The 20,203-nt window shown below is 42.9% G+C and overlaps 1 protein-coding gene across 4 annotated transcripts in view; it reads right to left on the minus strand.

The window, feature by feature from the left end:
• kcnq2b (potassium voltage-gated channel, KQT-like subfamily, member 2b) overlaps window positions 1-19,903 on the minus strand; it is a 34,190-nt gene extending 14,287 nt beyond the window's left edge. The window contains exons 1-6 of one of the 4 annotated variants that reach the window (XM_079685006.1): window positions 19,284-19,858; window positions 18,421-18,571; window positions 14,193-14,283; window positions 10,899-11,025; window positions 7,543-7,718; window positions 4,669-4,794 (exon numbers count right to left, since the gene is read on the minus strand). In XM_079685006.1, the coding sequence (XP_079541132.1) occupies window positions 4,669-4,794; window positions 7,543-7,718; window positions 10,899-11,025; window positions 14,193-14,283; window positions 18,421-18,571; window positions 19,284-19,413 (801 nt within the window). In that variant the 5' untranslated portion in view covers window positions 19,414-19,858. Of the gene's footprint in view, window positions 1-4,668; window positions 4,795-7,542; window positions 7,719-10,898; window positions 11,026-14,192; window positions 14,284-18,420; window positions 18,572-19,283 lie in introns of all 4 variants that reach the window. The other 3 variants (XM_079685004.1, XM_079685003.1, XM_079685005.1) reach the window with 3 other exon arrangements.
• Between the last annotated feature and the right edge of the window lie 300 nt (window positions 19,904-20,203).

Below are 20,203 nucleotides of genomic sequence, written 5' to 3' on the forward strand. Positions count from 1 at the left end.
CTGTTCTCCTCTCTGTTCTCCTCTCTGTTCTCCTCACTGTTCTCCTCACTGTTCTCCTCTCTGTTCTCCTCTCTGTTCTCCTCACTGCTCTCCTCACTGTTCTCCTCTCTGTTCTCCTCACTGTTCTCCTCTCTGTTCTCCTCACTGTTCTCCTCTCTGTTCTCCTCTCTGTTCTCCTCTCTGTTCTCCTCACTGTTCTCCTCACTGTTCTCCTCTCTGTTCTCCTCTCTGTTCTCCTCACTGCTCTCCTCACTGCTCTCCTCTCTGTTCTCCTCACTGTTCTCCTCTCTGTTCTCCTCACTGTTCTCCTCTCTGTTCTCCTCTCTGTTCTCCTCTCTGTTCTCCTCACTGTTCTCCTCTCTGTTCTCCTCTCTGTTCTCCTCACTGTTCTCCTCACTGTTCTCCTCTCTGTTCTCCTCTCTGTTCTCCTCTCTGTTCTCCTCACTGTTCTCCTCTCTGTTCTCCTCACTGTTCTCCTCACTGTTCTCCTGACTGTTCTCCTCTCTGTTCTCCTCTCTGTTCTCCTCACTGTTCTCCTGACTGTTCTCCTCTCTGTTCTCCTCACTGTTCTCCTCACTGTTCTCCTCTCTGTTCTCCTCTCTGTTCTCCTCACTGTTCTCCTCTCTGTTCTCCTCACTGTTCTCCTCACTGTTCTCCTGACTGTTCTCCTCTCTGTTCTCCTCACTGTTCTCCTCTCTGTTCTCCTCACTGTTCTCCTGACTGTTCTCCTGACTGTTCTCCTCTCTGTTCTCCTCTCTGTTCTCCTCACTGTTCTCCTCTCTGCTCTCCTCTCTGTTCTCCTCTCTGTTCTCCTCACTGTTCTCCTCATTGTTCTCCTGACTGTTCTCCTCTCTGTTCTCCTCACTGTTCTCCTCTCTGTTCTCCTCTCTGTTCTCCTCTCTGTTCTCCTCACTGTTCTCCTCACTGTTCTCCTCTCTGTTCTCCTCACTGTTCTCCTCTCTGTTCTCCTCACTGTTCTCCTCTCTGTTCTCCTCTCTGTTCTCCTCTCTGTTCTCCTCACTGTTCTACTGACTGTTCTCCTGACTGTTCTCCTCTCTGTTCTCCTCTCTGTTCTCCTCACTGTTCTCCTCTCTGTTCTCCTCACTGTTCTCCTGACTGTTCTCCTCTCTGTTCTCCTCTCTGTTCTCCTCTCTGTTCTCCTCACTGTTCTCCTGACTGTTCTCCTCTCTGTTCTCCTCATTGTTCTCCTGACTGTTCTCCTCTCTGTTCTCCTCACTGTTCTCCTCTCTGTTCTCCTCTCTGTTCTCCTCTCTGTTCTCCTCTCTGTTCTCCTCACTGTTCTCCTCTCTGTTCTCCTCTCTGTTCTCCTCTCTGTTCTCCTCTCTGTTCTCCTCTCTGTTCTCCTCACTGTTCTCCTCTCTGTTCTCCTCTCTGTTCTCCTCTCTGTTCTCCTCACTGTTCTCCTCACTGTTCTCCTCTCTGTTCTCCTCTCTGTTCTCCTCTCTGTTCTCCTCACTGTTCTCCTCTCTGTTCTCCTCACTGTTCTCCTCTCTGTTCTCCTCACTGTTCTCCTCTCTGTTCTCCTCTCTGTTCTCCTCTCTGTTCTCCTCACTGTTCTCCTCACTGTTCTCCTCACTGTTCTCCTCTCTGTTCTCCTCACTGTTCTCCTCTCTGTTCTCCTCTCTGTTCTCCTCACTGTTCTCCTCATTGTTCTCCTCACTGTTCTCCTCACTGTTCTCCTCTCTGTTCTCCTCACTGTTCTCCTCTCTGTTCTCCTCTCTGTTCTCCTCACTGTTCTCCTCACTGTTCTCCTCTCTGTTCTCCTCTCTGTTCTCCTCACTGTTTTCCTGACTGTTCTCCTCTCTGTTCTCCTCTCTGTTCTCCTCACTGTTCTCCTCTCTGTTCTCCTCTCTGTTCTCCTCACTGTTCTCCTCATTGTTCTCCTCACTGTTCTCCTCATTGTTCTCCTCACTGTTCTCCTCTCTGTTCTCCTCACTGTTCTCCTCACTGTTCTCCTCTCTGTTCTCCTCTCTGTTCTCCTCACTGTTCTCCTCACTGTTCTCCTCTCTGTTCTCCTCTCTGTTCTCCTCACTGTTCTCCTCTCTGTTCTCCTCACTGTTCTCCTCTCTGTTCTCCTCACTGTTCTCCTCTCTGTTCTCCTCTCTGTTCTCCTCACTGTTCTCCTCTCTGTTCTCCTCACTGTTCTCCTCACTGTTCTCCTCTCTGTTCTCCTCTCTGTTCTCCTCACTGTTCTCCTCTCTGTTCTCCTCACTGTTCTCCTCTCTGTTCTCCTCACTGTTCTCCTCTCTGTTCTCCTCACTGTTCTCCTCACTGTTCTCCTCACTGTTCTCCTCTCTGTTCTCCTCACTGTTCTCCTCTCTGTTCTCCTCTCTGTTCTCCTCACTGTTCTCCTCACTGTTCTCCTCATTGTTCTCCTGACTGTTCTCCTCTCTGTTCTCCTCTCTGTTCTCCTCACTGTTCCCCTCTCTGTTCTCCTCTCTGTTCTCCTCTCTGTTCTCCTCACTGTTCTCCTCTCTGTTCTCCTCTCTGTTCTCCTCACTGTTCTCCTCTCTGTTCTCCTCTCTGTTCTCCTCACTGTTCTCCTCATTGTTCTCCTCACTGTTCTCCTCTCTGTTCTCCTCACTGTTCTCCTCACTGTTCTCCTCACTGTTCTCCTCTCTGTTCTCCTCTCTGTTCTCCTCTCTGTTCTCCTCACTGTTCTCCTCTCTGTTCTCCTCACTGTTCTCCTCACTGTTCTCCTCACTGTTCTCCTCTCTGTTCTCCTCTCTGTTCTCCTCACTGTTCTCCTCACTGTTCTCCTCACTGTTCTCCTCTCTGTTCTCCTCACTGTTCTCCTCTCTGTTCTCCTCTCTGTTCTCCTCACTGTTCTCCTCACTGTTCTCCTCATTGTTCTCCTGACTGTTCTCCTCTCTGTTCTCCTCTCTGTTCTCCTCACTGTTCCCCTCTCTGTTCTCCTCTCTGTTCTCCTCTCTGTTCTCCTCACTGTTCTCCTCTCTGTTCTCCTCACTGTTCTCCTCACTGTCTTCCTCTCTGTCAGACATGGTAGCTGATGATGTAGGCCTACTTCTTTCTCTCTGGTTGAGTCTGATCATCTGCTTGCATCCACAAGTCAGCAGCTGGTTTTGGGTCTAAAGTCTCTGTTGTCATCTTAGACAAGTGGATGTAATCAAATAAGTATGTGAACATAACCAATAACCCATAGCCAATAACAAATGAGTGTAACTTATTTTATTTGTGTTGTTCATTCATATCTTATTTGACCTTAACATTTATTTATTTATGCATTTCTTTGTATCTCTCCAGTTTTAACGGATATTTTTGGTTACTGTCCTATAGTATACATTGAAATGATTTCAAACCTGTTTATCCCAATAATTATAAAGGAGTGCCTTGGAAATATGTTTTTACATAAATTGTGACCAAACCGTTTGAACTTAGACTAAAGAGAACTATCTAAACACTCAGAGTCCTTCACCTCACTGAGCTGCAGCTATCAGCCTCTCAGTCTGACTGGAGAGGACTCTCCCTCCACATCATTGTAGAAACATCTTCTTCTTATATCCGTTGGCGCAGCTAGCACCAGATGCTAATAACAACAGCGCCTGTACCGCTGCACCCTCCCTCTCTCCCTCGCTCACTCGCACTTTGGCTGTGAGCTCGGGCGCCAGATAAGCCAACATCCCCCATTTTCATCACTTACAGCGCCCATCGTACAGGGCAAATGAAACGTGTAACCGGGAATAAAAGGGTGTTACATTTACTTAATTATGAATATTGTTACATCAAGGCCAAAAATTAGGATGAGCCTCAACGGTCAAAAATGTTTTTCCCCTCCCAGAGCTGCCAGCGCAGCGCCTCCCAGATCTGGCGCCCTAGGCGAACATCTATTACGCCAGTGCTACGGGCCGGCCCTGAGTTCATATCATAGGTTCATATTCAAATCGCAAATATATTTCCCTCTCTCTCTTTTTTTGTCTTCTCCCTTCTCTCTCTCTTCTCTCTCTCCCTCTCTCTCTCTCAATGTTGGTACGCAAATGCACCTTTTTTCAAATGACCCGGTGCTCTTTTTTTGGCGGAGGTGCGCATGCGACCTGCGCACCAGTTATGTGCAGCCCTGAATATAACATCCTTAACACCAGAGGGGATTAAATAAAGAGATTCTTACTCATTTTTCGTGATAAGAAAAGCAATTATTAAACAAATTGGTTTGAATGTAATAACTTAATTACCTCACATTGGAAGAATCTAGTAAATGAAATGAGTTGAATAAAGAAAATAACCATGAGAATCAGAAACCAAGTTCATATCTGTGATAAGGTCAAAGGAACATCTATTAGGAGCATTAAAGGGGCATCTATTATGTGTTAGCTCTGTCTTATAAGTTAAAGTATATCTGTTCTCTTTTCCTGAGTTGTCGGTTGTTATGTATTTATTTTAGAAAAAGTCCCTTCAATATTGTTTTTATTTTTCAGACAGTTTAGACTTTTTACCTTCACGGTCATCTGTATATTTGTCTTACTCTCTAATGCTGGTTTATTTCTATTTCTAACTTAGAATTGTTTATTTCTACTTTCTTTCTTTCTCATGTGCAATGCCTTGTTTTGTTTTATGAGGCTGTAACACATTTTCTCCCAAATTGGGATTAATAAAGTACATCTTATTTTATGATTAATGTAATATACTCACCAGTCCCCACCAGAGGGCGTCTGCATACGTCTCAAACTGTTCGTTGTCCTCTTTCTCTGCCAGATACACCAGGAAGCTGGCCAGGATGAGACACAGGAAGCCGATGTACCAGGCGGTGATCAGCTCCTGAGACACAGATCATGTGATCAATGCAGGACCAATGGAGATCATGTGATCAATGCAGGACCAATGGAGATCATGTGATCAATGCAGGACCAATGGAGATCATGTGATCAATGCAGGACCAATGGAGACCATGTGATCAATGCAGGACCAATGGAGACCATGTGATCAATGCAGGACCAATGGAGATCATGTGATCAATGCAGGACCAATGGAGATCATGTGATCAATGCAGGACCAATGGAAACCATGTGATCAATGCAGGACCAATGGAGATCATGTGATCAATGCAGGACCAATGGAGATCATGTGATCAATGCAGGACCAATGGAGACCATGTGATCAATGCAGGACCAATGGAGATCATGTGATCAATGCAGGACCAATGGAGATCATATGATCAATGCAGGACCAATGGAGATCATGTGATCAATGCAGGACCAATGGAGATCATGTGATCAATGCAGGCCAATGGAGATCATGTGATCAATGCAGGACCAATGGAGACCATGTGATCAATGCAGGACCAATGGAGACCATGTGATCAATGCAGGACCAATGGAGATCATGTGATCAATGCAGGCCAATGGAGATCATGTGATCAATGCAGGACCAATGGAGACCATGTGATCAATGCAGGACCAATGGAGATCATGTGATCAATGCAGGACCAATGGAGATCATGTGATCAATGCAGGACCAATGGAGATCATGTGATCAATGCAGGACCAATGGAGACCATGTGATCAATGCAGGACCAATGGAGATCATGTGATCAATGCAGGACCAATGGAGATCATGTGATCAATGCAGGACCAATGGAGATCATGTGATCAATGCAGGACCAATGGAGATCATGTGATCAATGCAGGACCAATGGAGATCATGTGATCAATGCAGGCCAATGGAGATCATGTGATCAATGCAGGACCAATGGAGATCATGTGATCAATGCAGGACCAATGGAGACCATGTGATCAATGCAGGACCAATGGAGATCATGTGATCAATGCAGGACCAATGGAGATCATGTGATCAATGCAGGCCAATGGAGATCATGTGATCAATGCAGGACCAATGGAGACCATGTGATCAATGCAGGACCAATGGAGACCATGTGATCAATGCAGGACCAATGGAGATCATGTGATCAATGCAGGCCAATGGAGATCATGTGATCAATGCAGGACCAATTGAGACCATGTGATCAATGCAGGACCAATGGAGATCATGTGATCAATGCAGGACCAATGGAGACCATGTGATCAATGCAGGACCAATGGAGATCATGTGATCAATGCAGGACCAATGGAAACCATGTGATCAATGCAGGACCAATGGAAACCCTGTTGACACAGCGCTATCTGTTCTCTCTGTTGACTGATTTGGACTACCATTAGGAGGTTTGAATATAGAAAGCACAAGATTAACATTATTAGTCCCCCAAATCTTCAAAATCGACCCAAAATTCATCAAAATCAGCCCACAGAGAACCGATATGGCCATTTTCAGGTTAAAGCTGTCATTTGTTATCCTGAAAATGTCGGAAATGTATTCAGCATCCTCAATAACCTACAAAACCACTCCAAAACTGTCCAAATCTGCCAAGCCATTTTTAAACTATTGTCAACATAGGCTAATGCTAATAAACACAACTTAAATGCTAACTGTGCTAAAGTCCCAACATCTGCAGCTTAGCATCCGGCAGTTTCTATGAGCTGGAGACCCTACTGTACATTTCTATCATAACACTTTGGGGTACTCAACATTTCCAGGCTCACAACAGGACTATATGAGCTGCTCATAGACTATATTCAATTATTTGTCCCTTTCTTTAAACCTATGACAGGATGTGTGATTACCTAGCAGAGCATCAGGACTGTTTGAGGCATATGATAGCTATGTGATTAACATGATGATTCAGCCTCTATGGAGAGAGACATATGACAAGCATGCTCATTTCTGACGTGGAGCTAATCTGAAGTAAACATTGAATACTGCTTTCTATTCCTCCATCTTGTGACTGTGTAACTCCCTCTCTTGGATATCAGCATGTGAAGGACACTGTTCAGGAACTAGTTGATGCTCTGTATGTGATGACTACTTCCATTCTGGAGAGGATCACAGATACATGGATCCTGAGGTTCAAGCTCAAGCCGGGGACCAGGGGTTATTAACATTTTGAGGAAAAAGTCAGAATTTTGAGATTTTTTGAAAAAGTCAGAATTTTTCAGATTTGGAGAAAAAGTCAGAATTTTTGCGACTTTTAGAAAAAGTTAGAATTTTTAGATTTGAGATTTTTGAGAAAAAGTAAGAATTTTTCTCAAAAATCTGAATTTTTGGAAAAAAATCTGAATTTTTGGAACAAGTCAGAATTTTTAGATTTTCAGAAAAAATCCAACATTTTGAGAAAAAGCTCAGTATTTAGTTCATGACAGGGTGTATGATTAGAAGAGCCGGTATTCCTCCATCTTGTGACTGTGAAACTCCCTCTCTTGGATATCAGCATGTGAAAACCATTGTCTTCATTCATAGCTGTTTATTGCTTTATTGCCCCCTATAACGTATCGTTCCTAAATAGGGGATTAATAAGACTTTGTAGACCCCCCCTCCCCCCCCCCTGCTGATCCTATGTGCCTCTGTCCCTGTCAGGTGTCAGAACAACTTTTATGGGGGGTGATACATCAAAAACTCAACATGTCATAAATACCAACTTCACATAAACCCTATCTACTAACCCTAACTGCGTACCTTGCTGTGAGCGTAAACAACCGATCCCAGCAGCTTCCAGGTTCCCCCCCGACGATCCATCCGGATCATCCTGAGGATCTGAAGGAAGCGCAGAGACCGGATAGCAGACGTGGCAAACACGTTCCCCTGCGTCCCTGCAGCCAGCACTGAGATGGAGGCGATCAACACCATGATGTCTGCAGAGGGACAGGACTCTTTAAAGTAGAGACACTACATACTGATATACACCTGATCATCAGCAGGAGAGGACTCTTTAAAGTAGAGACACTACATACTGATATACACCTGAACATCAGCAGGAGAGGACTCTTTAAAGTAGAGACACTACATACTGATATACACCTGAACATCAGCAGGAGAGGACTCTTTAAAGTAGAGACACTACATACTGATATACACCTGATCATCAGCAGGAGAGGACTCTTTAAAGTAGAGACACTACATACTGATATACACCTGATCATCAGCAGGAGAGGACTCTTTAAAGTAGAGACACTACATACTGATATACACCTGAACATCAGCAGGAGAGGACTCTTTAAAGTAGAGACACTACATACTGATATACACCTGAACATCAGCAGGAGAGGACTCTTTAAAGTAGAGACACTACATACTGATATACACCTGAACATCAGCAGGAGAGGACTCTTTAAAGTAGAGACACTACATACTGATATACACCTGAACATCAGCAGGAGAGGACTCTTTAAAGTAGAGACACTACATACTGATATACACCTGAACATCAGCAGGAGAGGACTCTTTAAAGTAGAGACACTACATACTGATATACACCTGAACATCAGCAGGAGAGGACTCTTTAAAGTAGAGACACTACATACTGATATACTATACACCTGAACATCAGCAGGAGAGGACTCTTTAAAGTAGAGACACTACATACTGATATACACCTGAACATCAGCAGGAGAGGACTCTTTAAAGTAGAGACACTACATACTGATATACACCTGAACATCAGTAGGAGAGGACTCTTTAAAGTAGAGACACTACATACTGATATACACCTGAACATCAGCAGGAGAGGACTCTTTAAAGTAGAGACACTACATATTGATATACACCTGAACATCAGTAGGAGAGGACTCTTTAAAGTAGAGACACTACATACTGATATACACCTGAACATCAGCAGGAGAGGACTCTTTAAAGTAGAGACACTACATACTGATACACACCTGAACATCAGCAGGAGAGGACTCTTTAAAGTAGAGACACTACATACTGATACACACCTGAACATCAGCAGGAGAGGACTCTTTAAAGTAGAGACACTACATACTGATATACACCTGAACATCAGCAGGAGAGGACTCTTTAAAGTAGAGACACTACATACTGATATACACCTGAACATCAGCAGGAGAGGACTCTTTAAAGTAGAGACACTACATACTGATATACACCTGGACATCAGCAGGAGAGGACTCTTTAAAGTAGACACACTACATACTGATATACACCTGGACATCAGCAGGAGAGGACTCTTTAAAGTAGAGACACTACATACTGATATACACCTGAACATCAGCAGGAGAGGACTCTTTAAAGTAGAGACACTACATACTGATATACACCTGAACATCAGCAGGAGAGGACACTTTAAAGTAGAGACACTACATACTGATATACACCTGAACATCAGCAGGAGAGGACTCTTTAAAGTAGAGACACTACATACTGATATACACCTGAACATCAGTAGGAGAGGACTCTTTAAAGTAGAGACACTACATACTGATATACACCTGAACATCAGCAGGAGAGGACTCTTTAAAGTAGAGACACTACATACTGATATACACCTGAACATCAGCAGGAGAGGACTCTTTAAAGTAGACACACTACATACTGATATACACCTGAACATCAGCAGGAGAGGACTCTTTAAAGTAGAGACACTACATACTGATATACACCTGAACATCAGCAGGAGAGGACTCTTTAAAGTAGAGACACTACATACTGATATACACCTGAACATCAGCAGGAGAGGACTCTTTAAAGTAGAGACACTACATACTGATATACACCTGAACATCAGCAGGAGAGGACTCTTTAAAGTAGAGACACTACATACTGATATACACCTGAACATCAGCAGGAGAGGACTCTTTAAAGTAGAGACACTACGTACTGATATACACCTGAACATCAGCAGGAGAGAACTCTTTAAAGTAGAGACACTACATACTGATATACACCTGAACATCAGCAGGAGAGGACTCTTTAAAGTAGGGACACTACATACTGATATACACCTGAACATCAGCAGGAGAGAACTCTTTAAAGTAGAGACTCTACATACTGATATACACCTGAACATCAGCAGGAGAGAACTCTTTAAAGTAGAGACTCTACATACTGATATACACCTGAACATCAGCAGGAGAGAACTCTTTAAAGTAGAGACTCTACATACTGATATACACCTGAACATCAGCAGGAGAGAACTCTTTAAAGTAGAGACTCTACATACTGATATACACCTGCACATCAGCAGGAGAGGACTCTTTAAAGTAGAGACTCTACATACTGATATACACCTGAACATCAGCAGGAGAGGACTCTTTAAAGTAGAGACACTACATACTGATATACACCTGAACATCAGCAGGAGAGGACTCTTTAAAGTAGAGACACCACATACTGATATACACCTGAACATCAGCAGGAGAGGACTCTTTAAAGTAGAGGCACTACATACTGATATACACCTGAACATCAGCAGGAGAGGACTCTTTAAAGTAGAGACACTACACACTGATATACACCTGAACATCAGCAGGAGAGAACTCTTTAAAGTAGAGACACTACATACTGATATACACCTGAACATCAGCAGGAGAGAACTCTTTAAAGTAGAGACACTACATACTGATATACACCTGAACATCAGCAGGAGAGAACTCTTTAAAGTAGAGACACTACATACTGATATACACCTGAACATCAGCAGGAGAGAACTCTTTAAAGTAGAGACACCACATACTGATATACACCTGAACATCAGCAGGAGAGGACTCTTTAAAGTAGAGGCACTACATACTGATATACACCTGAACATCAGCAGGAGAGGACTCTTTAAAGTAGAGACACTACACACTGATATACACCTGAACATCAGCAGGAGAGAACTCTTTAAAGTAGAGACACTACATACTGATATACACCTGAACATCAGCAGGAGAGAACTCTTTAAAGTAGAGACACTACATACTGATATACACCTGAACATCAGCAGGAGAGAACTCTTTAAAGTAGAGACACTACATACTGATATACACCTGAACATCAGCAGGAGAGAACTCTTTAAAGTAAGTCTCACTCACCGATGACACAGAACGGTTTCCTGGAGAACTTCAGTCTTCCTCTCCATCCTCTGTATCTGCAGCAGCATCCTGCAGCCCAGATCCTCACCATGTACTCCACCCCGAACACCACGATGGTGACCACTTCCTGTTTCACACAACAACAACAACAATAACAACTCTGCCTGAAACCCATCACTAACCATCAATCTGCTGATGAACCCCATTCAGTGATTCAAGTCCATCTTAAAGGACAGAGAACAGAATCCATTGGTCGATGTGATTGCTCTTAAATCTCCTAATTGAAGTCGTTTTAAAATTGTTTCAGTTTTTAATGTTTTCTAACAGTTTCCTTTATTTGCATATTGCCTGGTTAATGTTCCATTTCATCAGTGTGTCACAGCTGTATTCCTCTGCCTGTATTGTTTTCATTTGTTGTAACTTTGTTCATGCTGCCCTCTTGGCCAGGGCGCTCTGGAAGAAGAGATTTGAATCTCAATGAGACTTTTACCTGGTTAAATAAAGGATATACATGGTGGCGACTGTGGCTGTGAGGGAGTGTGGTCGTCTTTCAACCAGAAGGTTGTGGGTTCGATCCCAGCCCATGCAGTCAACATGTCGATGTATCCTTGGGCAAGATACTTAACCCTGAGTTGCTCCCGATGGCATGGCCAACGGTGTGTGAATGTGTGTGAATGTTAGGTCCTAGAGTAAGGTACACTGCTCTGTATGAATGGGTGAATGACATGTAGTATGTAAAGCGCTTTGAGGGGTCTTAAAGACTGGATAAAGCGCTATATAAGTACAGTCCATACATACAGTGGGGCAACAAAGTATTTAGTCAGCCACCAATTGTGCAAGTTCTCCCACTTAAAAAGATGAGAGGCCTGTAATGTTCATCCTAGGTATACTTCAACTATGAGAGACAGAATGGGGGGAAAGAATCCAGAAAATCACATTGTCTGATTTTTAAAGAATTTATTTGTAAATTAAGGTGTAAAATAAGTATTTGGTCAATAACAAAAGTTCATCTCAATACTGTGTTATAAACCCTTTGTTGGCAATGACAGAGGTCAAACGCTTTCTGTAAGTCTTCACAAGGTTTTCACTGTTGCTGGTATTTAGGCCCATTCCTCCATGCAGATCTCCTCTAGAGCAGTGATGTTTTGGGGCTGTCGCTAGGCAACACGGACTTTCAACTCCCTCCAAAGATTTTCTATGGGGTTGAGATCTGGAGACTGGCTAGGCCACTCCAGGACCTTGAAATGCTTCTTACGAAGCCACTCCTTCGTTGCCCGGGCGGTGTGTTTGGGATCATTGTCATGCTGAAAGACCCAGCCACGTTTCATCTTCAATGCCCTTGCTGATGGAAGGAGGTTGTCACTCAAACTCTCACGATACATGGCCCCATTCATTCTTTCCTTTACACGGATCAGTGGTCCTGGTCCCTTTGCAGAACAACAGCCCCAAAGCATGATGTCCCCCCCCCATGTTTCACAGTAGGTGTTCTTTGGATGCAACTCAGCATTCTTTCTCCTCCAAACACGTCGAGTTGAGTTTTTAGAAATCTTGTTTGTTTGTTATTGACCAAATACTTATTTTCCATCATTTGCAAATAAATTCTTTAAAAATCAGACAATGTGATTTTCTGGATTCTTTTCCCCCAGTTCTGTCTCTCATAGTTGAGGTGTACCTAGGATGAACATTACAGGCCTCTCATCTTTTGAAGTGGGAGAACTTGCACAATTGGTGGCTGACTAAATACTTTTTTGCCCCACTGCATACAGAGTCATTCTGTTAACCATGTGGTGTAGGACACAGCAGGATAAAGCTACCAACAGGCCAGACAAAAATGATAATGAAAATATTATCACCATATCAAGAGAAAGTAGTAACAATAAAACACAAATATAATGCTTTCATGAATTCACGTTTATCTCTGTTTATCTTGCATTTTGTCTGTTTTCTTGCCAGATTTAATACAGAGGGACAAAAACAAAAACTAGAACAGAAATAAACAAAACTGATTAAAAAGGCCCTGGATGTTCTACAAAATATGATCATGTGTATTCATCATGTCAGCACTGATCAGTAACAGACAGTTGGTAAACAATGGAAGTGAAACATCACGGTCACATCGACAGGAAGAAAGACTGTTATATACTTCCTTTTTCAGCCTGAGCACAGTCGGGATCCCCTGACTGACTGAAGGTCAACATGCTCAGTGCTCCAACACAGACTGACTGACTGAAGGTCAACATGCTCAGTGCTCCAACACAGACTGACTGACTGAAGGTCAACATGCTCAGTGCTCCAACACAGACTGACTGACTGAAGGTCAACATGCTCAGTGCTCCAACACAGACTGACTGACTGAGGGTCAACATGCTCAGTGCTCCAACACAGACTGACTGACTGAAGGTCAACATGCTCAGTGCTCCAACACAGACTGACTGACTGAAGGTCAACATGCTCAGTGCTCCAACACAGACTGACTGACTGAAGGTCAACATGCTCAGTGCTCCAACACAGACTGACTGACTGAGGGTCAACATGCTCAGTGCTCCAACACAGACTGACTGACTGAAGGTCAACATGCTCAGTGCTCCAACACAGACTGACTGACTGAGGGTCAACATGCTCAGTGCTCCAACACAGACTGACTGACTGAAGGTCAACATGCTCAGTGCTCCAACACAGACTGACTGACTGAAGGTCAACATGCTCAGTGCTCCAACACAGACTGACTGACTGAAGGTCAACATGCTCAGTGCTCCAACACAGACTGACTGACTGAAGGTCAACATGCTCAGTGCTCCAACACAGACTGACTGACTGAAGGTCAACATGCTCAGTGCTCCAACACAGGGACACATGGAGACACTGAGCTTTTCTTTAAGGCCTTGCAGTGACACGTTTGACAATCACTGGTGCAAGTGAGGAGGGGTGCTACGTAATCCATGTTTTCTGTTATAATGAATCTGTAACTTCTTCCTATGTGGGATTAACTGGAACAACATGGATGTGTTGTTGTTGACGTGCTGTATTGTCCCCTGTCTGTTATTTGTTGTGTTTTGCTTGTAAATTGTTAACAAGGTAAAAATACAGTTTTAAAAAAAAGAAAAGAATGTTCAATGAAATCTGAGTTTTCTTTCACGGAGAACAAACTGCCTAGACCTTTAGGGAACTTCAACTTGATTTACTAATTAAAAGAACCAACGACTAAAACTACAGGAACTGAAATCCTCAGAACATTAAATCTCAGTTCCTCCTCTGAGATCGCAGGAACAAGGAAATGTATTTTTAGAGTTTTACCAGAATGTAGAGCGCGTCCTCTGAACTCTTCTCATACTCTCTGATGGTGGAGAACACAGAGAGAACCAGACAGGAGAACACCAGCAGGAACCTGCATAGAGAACCGATATTAAACCAGCAGGAACCCAGAGAACAGACATTAAACCATCAGGAACCCAGAGAACAGACATTAAACCATCAGGAACCCAGAGAACAGACATTAAACCATCAGGAACCATCAGAGAACAGACATTAAACCATCAGGAACCCAGAGAACAGACATTAAACCATCAGGAACCCAGAGAACAGACATTAAACCATCAGGAACCCAGAGAACAGACATTAAACCATCAGGAACCATCAGAGAACAGACATTAAACCATCAGGAACCCAGAGAACAGACATTAAACCATCAGGAACCTAGAGAACAGACATTAAACCATCAGGAACCATCAGAGAACAGACATTAAACCATCAGGAACCTAGAGAACATACATTAAACCATCAGGAACCATCAGAGAACAGACATTAAACCAGCAGGAACCCAGAGAACAGACATTAAACCAGCAGGAACCATCAGAGAACAGACATTAAACCATCAGGAACCATCAGAGAACAGACATTAAACCAGCAGGAACCCAGAGAACAGACATTAAACCATCAGGAACCCAGAGAACAGACATTAAACCATCAGGAACCATCAGAGAACAGACATTAAACCATCAGGAACCCAGAGAACAGACATTAAACCATCAGGAACCATCAGAGAACAGACATTAAACCATCAGGAACCCAGAGAACAGACATTAAACCATCAGGAACCCAGAGAACAGACATTAAACCAGCAGGAACCCAGAGAACAGACATTAAACCATCAGGAACCCAGAGAACAGACATTAAACCATCAGGAACCCAGAAAACAGACATTAAACCATCAGGAACCATCAGAGAACAGACATTAAACCATCAGGAACCACCAGAGAACAGACATTAAACCATCAGGAACCCAGAAAACAGACATTAAACCATCAGGAACCTAGAGAACAGACATTAAACCATCAGGAACCATCAGAGAACAGACATTAAACCATCAGGAACCACCAGAGAACAGACATTAAACCATCAGGAACCCAGAGAACAGACATTAAACCATCAGGAACCATCAGAGAACAGACATTAAACCATCAGGAACCCAGAGAACAGACATTAAACCATCAGGAACCATCAGAGAACAGACATTAAACCATCAGGAACCTAGAGAACAGACATTAAACCATCAGGAACCATCAGAGAACAGACATTAAACCATCAGGAACCCAGAGAACAGACATTAAACCATCAGGAACCCAGAGAACAGACATTAAACCATCAGGAACCTAGAGAACAGACATTAAACCATCAGGAACCATCAGAGAACAGACATTAAGCCATCAGGAACCATCAGAGAACAGACATTAAACCATCAGGAACCTAGAGAACAGACATTAAACCAGCAGGAACCCAGAGAACAGACATTAAACCATCAGGAACCTAGAGAACAGACATTAAACCATCACGAACCCAGAGAACAGACATTAAACCATCAGGAACCATCAGAGAACAGACATTAAACCATCAGGAACCATTAGAGAACAGACATTAAACCAGCAGGAACCTAGAGAACAGACATTAAACCATCAAGAACCCAGAGAACAGACATTAAACCATCAGGAACCCAGAGAACAGACATTAAACCATCAGGAACCATCAGAGAACAGACATTAAACCATCAGGAACCATCAGAGAACAGACATTAAACCATCAGGAACCATCAGAGAACAGACATTAAACCATCAGGAACCATCAGAGAACAGACATTAAACCAGCAGGAACCTAGAGAACAGACATTAAACCATCAGGAACCCAGAGAACAGATATTAAACCATCAGGAACCATCAGAGAACAGACATTAAACCATAAGGAACCATCAGAGAACAGATATTAAACCATCAGGAACCATCAGAGAACAGACATTAAACCAGCAGGAACCATCAGAGAACAGACATTAAACCATAAGGAACCATCAGAGAACAGATATTAAACCATCAGGAACCATCAGAGAACAGACATTAAACCAGCAGGAACCATCAGAGAACAGACATTAAACCAGCAGGAACCTAGAGAACAGACATTAAACCATCAGGAACCCAGAGAACAGATATTAAACCATCAGGAACCATCAGAGAACAGACATTAAACCATCAGGAACCTAGAGAACAGACATTAAACCATCAGGAACCCAGAGAACAGATATTAAACCATCAGGAACCCAGAGAACAGACATTAAACCATCAGGAACCATCAGAGAACAGATATTAAACCATCAGGAACCATCAGAGAACAGACATTAAACCATCAGGAACCATCAGAGAACAGACATTAAACCATCAGGAACCATCAGAGAACAGACATTAAACCATCAGGAACCTAGAGAACAGACATTAAACCATCAGGAACCCAGAGAACAGACATTAAACCATCAGGAACCATCAGAGAACAGACATTAAACCATCAGGAACCTAAAGAACAGACATTAAACCATCAGGAACCCAGAGAACAGACATTAAACCATCAGGAACCTAGAGAACAGACATTAAACCATCAGGAACCATCAGAGAACAGACATTAAACCATCAGGAACCATCAGAGAACAGACATTAAACCATCAGGAACCTAGAGAACAGACATTAAACCATCAGGAACCTAGAGAACAGACATTAAACCATCAGGAACCCAGAGAACAGACATTAAACCATCAGGAACCTAGAGAACAGACATTAAACCATCAAGAACCCAGAGAACAGACATTAAACCATCAGGAACCCAGAGAACAGACATTAAACCATCAGGAACCATCAGAGAACAGACATTAAACCATAAGGAACCTAGAGAACATACATTAAACCATCAGGAACCCAGAGAACAGACATTAAACCATCAGGAACCCAGAGAACAGACATTAAACCATCAGGAACCATCAGAGAACAGACATTAAACCATCAGGAACCTAGAGAACAGACATTAAACCATCAGGAACCCAGAGAACAGACATTAAACCATCAGGAACCCAGAGAACAGACATTAAACCATCAGGAACCTAGAGAACAGACATTAAACCAGCAGGAACCATCAGAGAACAGACATTAAACCATCAGGAACCTAGAGAACAGACATTAAACCAGCAGGAACCTAGAGAACAGACATTAAACCATCAGGAACCATCAGAGAACAGACATTAAACCATCAGGAACCCAGAGAACAGACATTAAACCATCAGGAACCATCAGAGAACAGACATTAAACCAGCAGGAACCTAGAGAACAGACATTAAACCATCAGGAACCCAGAGAACAGACATTAAACCATCAGGAACCTAGAGAACAGACATTAAACCATCAGGAACCTAGAGAACAGACATTAAACCAGCAGGAACCTAGAGAACAGACATTAAACCATCAGGAACCATCAGAGAACAGACATTAAACCATCAGGAACCATCAGAGAACAGACATTAAACCAGCAGGAACCCAGAGAACAGACATTAAACCATCAGGAACCCAGAGAACAGACATTAAACCATCAGGAACCATCAGAGAACAGACATTAAACCATCAGGAACCATCAGAGAACAGACATTAAACCAGCAGGAACCTAGAGAACAGACATTAAACCATCAGGAACCCAGAGAACAGACATTAAACCATCAGGAACCATCAGAGAACAGACATTAAACCATCAGGAACCTAGAGAACAGACATTAAACCATCAGGAACCCAGAGAACAGACATTAAACCATCAGGAACCCAGAGAACAGACATTAAACCATCAGGAACCTAGAGAACAGACATTAAACCATCAGGAACCCAGAGAACAGACATTAAACCATCAGGAACCATCAGAGAACAGACATTAAACCATCAGGAACCATCAGAGAACAGACATTAAACCATCAGGAACCATCAGAGAACAGACATTAAACCATCAGGAACCCAGAGAACAGACATTAAACCATCAGGAACCCAGAGAACAGACATTAAACCATCAGGAACCTGTGGAGGTATTGAGAGTAACGATGGTTCTATAAGAGGCAGAGCTTAACCCTGGACAGGGTTATTTATCGTCCACAGTGATCTTCAGCTGCCATCCCTGAACCTGCTGCCCCCCCCCCCCCCCCCCCCCCCCCAGTATATTTGATATACTCAGTATTTACACATATGCGTGGTAGATGAAGGCCCATCCTCTCGGCCTCTCCAGAACATTGTACAGGAAGTTCTGCAGACGGCGATACAGAGCGTTTCTCTTTGGAGGTTTCTTCCCCCCCGACACACTGCTGCGCTGCCGCCGAGGGCCCTCCTCCACACCTGCAGGTACAAATATATATATATATACACACATTAACAACTGCACAGGTACAAATACACACATTAACACCTGCACAGGTAGAATTATATACTATATATATACACACTAACCCTGCACGGGTAGAAATACACATTAAACATCAAATCAAAGTGTATTTATAAAACACGTCTGTCTGGGCTGTCCAGAATAACTAACACACATGAGCGTGTAAAATATTGTTACAATTACAAGAAAATTATATAAAAAACATGAGAAACCTGAAATAAAACGAGATAAAAATAAAACGAGATAAAAAGACAAAATTACAGTAAAAAACTATAAAATTAAATACCATAAAATGTAGTACTCAAATATAAGGTAATCTATATACACACTAACAGCTGCACATGTATATGTACACACTAAGATGCATACAAACTAACACATGCATATTTTCATTGTTGAACTTTTATAAGATATAAGGTTTGGAGCCATCAGCCAATCATATTCCAGCTCACTGTGAAGCTCTCTCCATCCCCATTGGTCCAGCAACTGTTATTTTGTTGTGTTCATCATGATCATAGACTGTATATATAAAGATCATGTTGAAGGTTCTCATGTTTACTGGAGATCTGCAGAGGAACCGCCTCTGGTTCCACGCATTACATATTCAATAAAATACACACTAATTATACTCTCTCTCTCTCACACACGCGCGCGCACGCTGTTTACCGGCTATCAGCAGAGCTCCGTCCCTGGACTCGGTCCCCCCGGATTCCAGCCCCACGAAACCGACCTTCAGCTTCTTCTGGTCGGCCTGAGCTCCGGGGAACACCCCGCCGTTCCGGGACTTCTGCACCATGACGGAGCGAGAAACCGACCCTCCGGGCTGCCGCCAGCCGAGCAGAGAGCACCGAGGCCGGCCAGCAGGAGAGACGGGGGAGGGATGGAGGAGAGACGGAGGAGAGATGGAGGAGAGAAACACCCGCAGAGAGAGAAGCACAGATCTGAGATCAGCAGCTTCTCTCCTCACCGACTCCCCCACAAACAGGAAGGGAAATGACGTCACATGAGGTATGGATCAGATACAATACAACAGAAACGATAACAAAAAACACCAGATGATCAAAGGAGGAAGATCAGCATCATCATCATCCTTATCCTCATCACCATCATCGTAATAATCATCTTCATCATCACCATCATATATATATATAAATCTTTATTAGGTAGACCTTTACTACTACTATTTGTATTATTAAATGCAGATCATGTTTCTGAGCTTGTATGTTACATCTTATTGGGTAACTACTTTGTGTTTTTATGTTTCTAACTTTCTACGACTTGTTAAACCACAAAGAGAAATATGCAATAAATACTGAAAAATGATCAAATACAGTCTCGCAGTGTTTAATGAGCGGTGTGATCATGATCAATCATTATAAAACATATCATATCTATTATTCTGAAATGGACCAATCTGCACAATGACTACTTTTACTGTCTTTCACTATATTTTGATGAGAATACTTTTCTACTTTCACTTGAGGAACATTTTGAATGAGGACTTTTACTGTAACAGAGTATTCCTACACTCTGGTACTTCTACTTTTACTCAAGTACAAGACCTGAGTACTTCTACTTTTACTCAA

The sequence above is a fragment of the Notothenia rossii genome (genome assembly GCF_949606895.1).
Source record: "Notothenia rossii genome assembly, chromosome: 5".
NCBI classification, from domain to species: Eukaryota; Metazoa; Chordata; class Actinopteri; order Perciformes; family Nototheniidae; genus Notothenia; species Notothenia rossii.